The 8,379-nt window shown below is 24.3% G+C and overlaps 1 protein-coding gene and 1 long non-coding RNA gene across 2 annotated transcripts in view; one reads left to right on the top strand and one right to left on the bottom strand.

Annotated features, from left to right (window-relative positions):
* Positions 1 to 348: 348 nt before the first annotated feature.
* Positions 349 to 8,379, top strand: part of LOC136076863 (NFX1-type zinc finger-containing protein 1-like) — a 58,417-nt gene continuing 50,386 nt past the window's right edge. The window contains exon 1 of the mRNA XM_065790490.1: positions 349 to 720. Within this exon, the coding sequence (XP_065646562.1) occupies positions 699 to 720 (22 nt within the window). The 5' untranslated portion in view covers positions 349 to 698. The remainder of the gene's footprint in view (positions 721 to 8,379) is intronic.
* Positions 1,772 to 4,000, bottom strand: LOC136076862 (uncharacterized). The gene is made up of 3 exons (XR_010636634.1): positions 3,244 to 4,000; positions 2,634 to 2,773; positions 1,772 to 2,412 (listed from the first exon to the last, which is right to left on the bottom strand). It is a non-coding gene; the product is annotated as an uncharacterized LOC136076862 (long non-coding RNA).

Genomic DNA, 8,379 nt, shown 5'->3' with positions numbered 1-8,379 from the left:
TAATCGAACTGAATCTCTTTGTTGCTCGTGTTACATATTTAGTTGGAATGACTAATCTAAAATGGCTCAGTAACAAAAACTTTGTTTTATTCTATGATACATTGGAAAACAATTACTACACAAAAGATTTCCAATTATTTATACGTGGTAATTGAGTTATTTTGACTGAGTAACATAAAGAGTTGTTTAATAACCTAATGAATAAATTTTAATTTGTATTACTTTTTTTATAAAAAGCATTTTCTATAAATATGTAAATCTTACATAAATTTTGACTTAAGTTTTCATTAAATTTCCTCAACAACTGCGCTATTTCCTCTTTTAAAATCAGCGAATCAGAGTCCGTCTATTTTATTTTCAAATAAGATAGACGCACTCTCCATAACAAATTTGTAAAGATAGCAAAGTCTTTACAAATTTGTTATGGAGAACTCTAATGAAGTTCTCAGAATTTTTATAATATTTTTAGCCAAAGTTCTGAGAATTTCACCAGAGTTCTCCATAGGAAAGTTGAAAAGCTATCTGCCTCCGTCATCATTATTTCAATGTTGCCGATTGAGAAATAAACTCTAAATTAAGTGTTTAATTTTAATATTTGAAAAACCTTATAGTATCAAAAGTGTATTGTTCTGTGCGTTTTGCAAACCATAGTTTTTAAAGCTATAACTTCGATTGTAGTTGCTTCTGAAGTGAATGCCATGGACAATAAAAATGTTGCAAGTAAGAGTTAAAAAATTAACGATAGTGTTATTATATAATTAAAATCGGTTTGCTATATATCTCAAACAATACTTAATTATTAATTTGCCTCTTATAAAATATAAAAAATATATATATATACATAAAAAAAACTTTTTCTTTTAAGTCCATTATTAAAATGTTATTTTTTAAAAATAAATTTATTTATATATTTTTTATTATTTAACAGCGATTCTATTTATTTACGCTAAACTAAAGTCTGTTTTGCGTTGTTTCTTTTAACTACTTTTTTCATAGACGATAATTCGTCTGACTTTTTTTCCCGTGAACTTCGGGAAGTCAGACGAGAAAACTTTGGTTATTTAAAAAAAATTAATAATGACGAAAAATATTTACGCTTAGCAGGTTTAAAGACGGGGGTAATAAACTTTTTAAAAACCAACTATCAACTATTTTCAACAAATTATCAACAATTTTATCAAATTCAAGATACGTCAAATATATCTTGTTAACCCGTATTTTTAACTTTCAAACTAAAAAAAGACACATTAAAGTTTTTTCTGATTGCAGATTTATAAAAATAATAACAAATTCATTTTTTTTTTCTTACTCATAAGTAGTGGCCAAATTAAGTTGGATTAACTTCAAATTTAATTTATTCAATTCAAACATTTTGTTTCGCTTTTTATATACTCATAAGTTTCGGTGAACTCTTTTATTGCAATATGGTATCCAATTTTTAATAAATGGATGATAAGTTGTTTGATTTTCAATGCAATGATCACGATGTTATATTGCTTAAAAAAAACAACAACATAGCATTAACAAAAATAAGGTCACAACCTTCTGAGGTTTTCTTACCTCCTAGTTCATTAAACGTGTGGATTTTATATCTTCATGATATCACACAAAAGTATTCATCCTATGATGATGATTCTATGAAAATTAATCTATGGGATAATAAGGGAAAAATAACAGAGGCTGACCTAAATATAGAAAAAATCATAAATGAAAAGCTAACTTATTCAAATAACTATCATTGTATTTGTAAAACATGCTATACAAATGTAAAAAGAATATTGGCAAAAATACAAAAAAATATAAATGCCATATCAAGAGGTTGTGAAATTCCTAAAGAAAACTCACAAAGAATATTGATATCTATACCAAAAGCAGAAGAAATGGATTGTAGAATATTTTCGAACAAACAAATGAAGCTTGATCAAAAAATATTTTTGAACAAACAAATTGAAGCTTGATCTTTGTATTATTATATTTTTCATCATTAAAATCATCATCTGTTTTGGAATGAAATTGACCATATAGTCTATCAAGGTAGCTTTTATATTTTTCTCCTAGTTCTTTGTGAAAATACCAATAAATTGATCTCACATTAGTCATAGTTGTAGAAAAGACTAAAGTTCTTTTAGCTGAATAAGTATTCAAAAGAATATGTTGAACAACTGGGTAGAAAAATTTCTCTGGATCTCTAGAGTCAATATGTATTAGGCTGTATTTAATATTTCTTCTTTCTGGTGTAGATGATATAATAACCAAATTATGCATACAAAGATTATCAATAATAAAGTCAGCAGTACTTTTAGCTGCAGTTGCTGTTGATGCCAATACTGGAATTCTTTTAGGGACAAGTGATAGCAATTCGAGAGTCTATTATAATGAGACCGAAATGCATCTGATAGTGTACTTGAACGTCTATAACAATCACAGACAAATAAGGTATAAATAAAATCATGTAAATCACAAGATTTTACTTATATAATGCTTTAGGTAATGTATTTATCTTTTCTTTCAATGAGTAAATTTTTTTTAATTTTAATTTAATTTAATGTATTACAAGAAGTTCTGACATTAAAGTTGTAAATACCAATGTTTAATTGACGTAGAAAATTCATCTATATAACAAAGTCACTTACCACTTTTTTGCACAATGACTTTCATCATTTGCAACTGCAACAAGTTTCTGATTAAAGGCAGAGTCATTGACAATTGATCTATAAGTTGTTAGAATGGCTTCAGGTGAACAAAATATTACATTTGCTTCATTGTAATTTATCTAAAAAAAAAACAGTATACTTTTAAACAATAAACAACACTCCATAATTCAAAAAAAAAATTTACTTGAAGCATGTGTTCAAATAAAATTCAATTCAATATCAAATTCAATTCAACATCATATATCTAAATTCAATATCAGAATAATATAATATTTCATAATAAATGCTTAACACATTTAGAATTAATGAAATATAATAATGCATTTCTAATCTTCAATGCAATTTCAATCTAAATGCATTTAGCATTAAAAATTTCTCAATTAATCATTAATTATTTTCATTCACTAAAAAATATTTTACATGTTTTCTACAGAAAAATGAAAACAAAATTCCAAAATTTATGAACAATAATTCAGAAAAAAATGTACAATTTCTCAGGGTAATTACCAAGCAATAACTAGACCTTCTCTAGAGAAATGAAAAACTTTATTTGGTAACTAAAATAATGTATAATAATGATAGTTATTACCTCTGTTTGATCATCTTCAATATTTTTTCTTTGTTGATTATGCTTTATAGAAGCTATTTTGTTTACCTTTTTACTAAGTGTGTATATATAACCTTAAATTATCTAGCCAAAATCATTCTTCAGTTAAGTACGGTCATAAATCAATCACAAACCAGTGCATAAAATCTTGGAATAAATTACCTCTTCACCTTAAATCACTAAACTCTATTACACAATTTAAAACCCGTCTTCATGCTTTTTTTTTGGAGAGATACTGTTTGTAAAATGTTGGAATTATTGTGGGTCATTATCATTATTGCTTTTGTATTGTTATATATGATATAAATATTATTATAACATTATTCTATATGTGTGTGTATATGTGTATGTATGTATATGTGCGCCTATATGTGTGTGTACATATGTATGTAGGTATGTGTCTATTTGTTTATATGTATGTGAGTGTGTGTATGTGTGTATATGTATGTATGTATATATGTGTGTATGTGTATGTATTTATGTATGTGTATATGGGTATGTATGTTGTATGTATATGTGTGTGTATATGTATATGTGTGTATATGTATATATGTATATGTGTATATATGTATATGTATACATTTGTATATGTATGTGTGTGTATGTATGTGTGTATATGTATATGTTTGTGTGTATGCACACACACACACACACACACACACACACACACACACACACACACACACACACACACACACACACACACACACACATATATATATAAATATATAAATATATAAATATATATGCATGTGTATATATATGTGTATGTATGTATGTATATATATATATATATATATATATATATATATATATATATATATATATATATATATATATATGTATGTATGTGTGTATATATGTATATATATATATATATATATATATATATATATATATATATAAATATGTGAGTGTATGTGTGTATATGTGTATGTGTTTATGTATATGTGTGTATGTATTTATATATGTATGTATGTGTTCATGTGTGCGTATACATATTTATATTTATATATGTTATACATTTTTTGTAACAATGACTTTTATTATTATTATTACTCTTATTGTTAAATTTTGATAAATACTAGTGCTGTTCCTTATTATTATTGTTTTATATCATTATATAAATATATTCCTAATAATTACTATCATTCATATTTTATTATTATTAATATCAATTTAATTTGTATTTACTTTATATTATTATAACATTAGTTATTACTAATATTATTTTTATATTATTACTAATATTATTATTAACCTGTTATTATTACTGAAATTATTTTTATTTATAGTAATTATTTATATTATTGTTGTTGGTATTATTTTTGTGGTTACCATTGTTATATAACTTTTACAGTTACTATTATTTCTTCCTTTTCTTACAATTATCACCTTTTATCTGACTTTACTTTTCTTTTTATTATCACTATTTATTATAATTAAATTTGATAGGTGTTTACTTGAGATTAGTATCCATACTATTTTTAAATATCCTTGATGTAAGATCTTTTATTCAGAATAAATTTGATTTGATTTGAATTAATTTGTTTTCTTAATCTTTCATTCAACTCAAAAGCGGAGAAACAACTAAAACTTTATTATTGCACATCTTAATACATATTCATATCGAATACTATCAGGTGCTTGTCTTTCTCTTAACAAGTTTAAAGTGAAGGTAAAAAAGGGTAGACATTGAAACACAATTGATTTTTCATCGCCTGTTGGTTGGCAAACGAAACAATCTACGCAATTGCTGAGAGCTATTTAAGATTATTTTTGGTAATCCTTCAAAGATTTAATACAAAATAACTCACAAACTATTTAAAAGCATACTCTAAGTTATCTTTTTCGCTTGTCATATAGCTTCTGAATAGCACTAATAATTTAATAAAATAAATTTTAGCGCATTTTTCAAATAAAACCCCCCGAAACATTACGATATTTCATAAAGATCAAAGCAAAGCCGCAGGAACATATTTGTTCCGGTAGATGATAAATTGCATTAGCGCAAAAACCAAAGTTTTCTCGTCTGTCTTCCAAAAGTTCACGGGAAAAAATAAGTCAGACGAAACATCGTCTACTTTTTTCAACGATTTCTTTTATTATTACTGCTGACCTCGTGTGATTTTGCGCGGACGCCAAAATAAATAAACAAACAAACGAACCGACAAGAAAGCAAGTTAAATAAAATATTGTAAAAAAGAGTTTAAAATTAAAAGGATGAATATTAATCCATTTTTTATTTTTAATATAGCGTTTTTGTTCTTTCACTTTTTTTTTAAACTACATCATTTTCCCTCATTTTTCAAAGTTCTAAATTTTAATTTCTGCTAATTTTTATTTGTCAATTAGTTAATAAATTTTAAATTAATTATTTAAAACTATTTCCAGCTAATATTTAAACCAACTTACAATTTTTACCAACTAACAACTTTAACTATAAAATCATAAAAAAAAAAATATGTTTATATACAATATATATATATATATATATATATGCATATACAATATATATATATATATATATATATATATATATATATATATATATATATATATATATATATATATATATATATATATATGTATATATATATATATATATATATATATATATATATATATATATATATATATATATATATATATATATATAGTATATATATATATATGTATATATATATATATATATATATATATATATATATATATATATATATATATATATATATATATATATATATATATATATATATATAAATATATATATATGTATATATATATATATATATATATATATATATATGTATATATATATATATGTATATATATATATATATATATATATATATATATATATATATATATATATATATATATATATATATATATATATATATATATATATATATATATATATATATATATATTAAATAGTAATCAACATGGTTTTCGAAAGAACAAAAGCTTTACTACTAATCTACTAGAAACACAAGATATTTTATTTGATGCTATTGAGAATGGCTGGTGTGTTGATATGTTGTATACAGATTTCTCAAAAGCTTTTGATAAAGTACCTCATATGCGATTGATGTTAAAGTTAAAATCATATGGTATTTATGGAGTAGTTCTAAATTGGATAGAAGCCTATTTACATAATAGAAAGCAACGAGTAATTTTAGGGGATTGTGTATCAAAATGGCTAACAGTCGAGAGTGGAGTTCCACAAGGTTCTGTCCTCGGGCCTAAACGATCTGCCAGACACATTAAAAAATAATATCAAATTATATGCAGATGATAGCAAAATTATAAATATTTTTAAATCAGATGAAGATATTCGCATAAACAAATTACAACTAGATATTGATAATATTATGAAATGGTCGTCATTATGGTTAATGAAATTTAACTATGAAAAGTGCAAAATTATGCACATTGGCTTTAAAAATCCATGTATAACTTATTCAATGTTCGACGCTGAAACTCAACAGAATAATATCTTAGCAACATCAAAAGTAGAACGAGATTTAGGAGTAATGATGCAATCTAGTTTAAAATAGACCAGTCATATTGATAAAGCTGTCGGAAAATCAAATCAAATGCTTGCTCTTATTAAACAAACTTTTTAATATTTTGACTCGAATATGGCAAAAAAATTATATACGACTTTTGTAAGACCCCATCTTGAGTTTGCAATCCAAGTATGGTGTCCTTATCTGAAGCAAGATATCTTAAAGTTAGAAAAAGTACAGAAAAGGGCAACAAAACTCGTACCAGCTTTTAAAAAAATGCCATACGAAAAAAGACTACAGTTATTGAAATTAACAACTCTAGAAGAACGTCATTTAAGAGGAGATCTTATTTTTCAATATAAAATATAGAACGGTTATGAGGAAATAAATTGGATAAATGACTCAATATCTAAAGTTCAATTAAAACCTTACAATTTTCGTAGTCATAACCAAAAGTTAACAAAGGCATACTGTAAGAGTAATGCTAGATATAATTTCTTTTCGTGTAGAGTCGTAAATGCTTGGAATGGTTTACCACCACATATTGTCGAATCAATAACAATTGACCAATTCAAGAATAAACTTGATAAATCAGATTATTGCAAAAATTATTTATTAAATACTAAATAATATTTATATACATTGAAAAGTAAACAATGCCATTTTTAAAACATTTATAGCTGTTATAGCACAACATCTTCTGTTATTGTGCTCCACAATTGATTTCATCAATTGTCACAGTGTACATTATTATTATTATTATTATTATATATATATATATATATATATATATATATATATATATATATATATATATATATATATATATATGTATTGTATATACATAGGGTTCCCATTCTCCTCTTTTTTGCGTAGGAGAGCGCGGCACTAAACTAATTAAAATTGAAGTTTTCACAGGGTTCTCCTACGGAAAAAAGAGGAGAATGGGAACCCTATATATACATATATTTTTTTGTTTATGATTTTATAGTTAAAGTTGTAAGTGGATAAAAAGCTTAAACTGTAAACATGGGTGTCACTACCCTGGAATGAAATATAGAAATGATTGCCACATGTCTTGTAAAATTACATCTTTTTTAATGTTCTAAAATGAAGTTAAAAAATTGCTTTGTTAAATGAACTTTTTTTAATACTATATAAAAAAATTCATAGTAATAATCTTAATTTAATTTTTAACAAGAAAAAATTATCTATGCTTTCTAATCTATTAAAATATTTTTTTATTTTTATTATATGTTGTATTTACTTAAGTTTTTTTTAACTCTTTAATAAGTAGTTTAGTTTATAAAGATCAACTACTAGAGATGATAAAGTTAAACATAAAAATAGTTGTTTGGTTTGTTCAAAGCATAAATATGATTGATATTTAAGTATTTCTTTAACAAAGTATACAAATACTTTTTTGCTATTTACCTTGCATGAAAAGTCGTTGACAAGATTTTTTTTTTAATCATAATTCACCTCCCCAAGACTATAAAGGCTACTAAAAATAGCCCCTTGACTACAGTCAAGGTGCTATTTTTTAATTGTGGTAACAACCCTCTCTCAACTTGTAACTCCAAAGCACAAACCTTTACAAACA

Source organism: Hydra vulgaris, chromosome 02 (assembly GCF_038396675.1).
Source record: "Hydra vulgaris chromosome 02, alternate assembly HydraT2T_AEP".
NCBI lineage: Eukaryota > Metazoa > Cnidaria > Hydrozoa > Anthoathecata > Hydridae > Hydra > Hydra vulgaris.
This window is presented reverse-complemented; position numbering and strand designations above follow the sequence as displayed.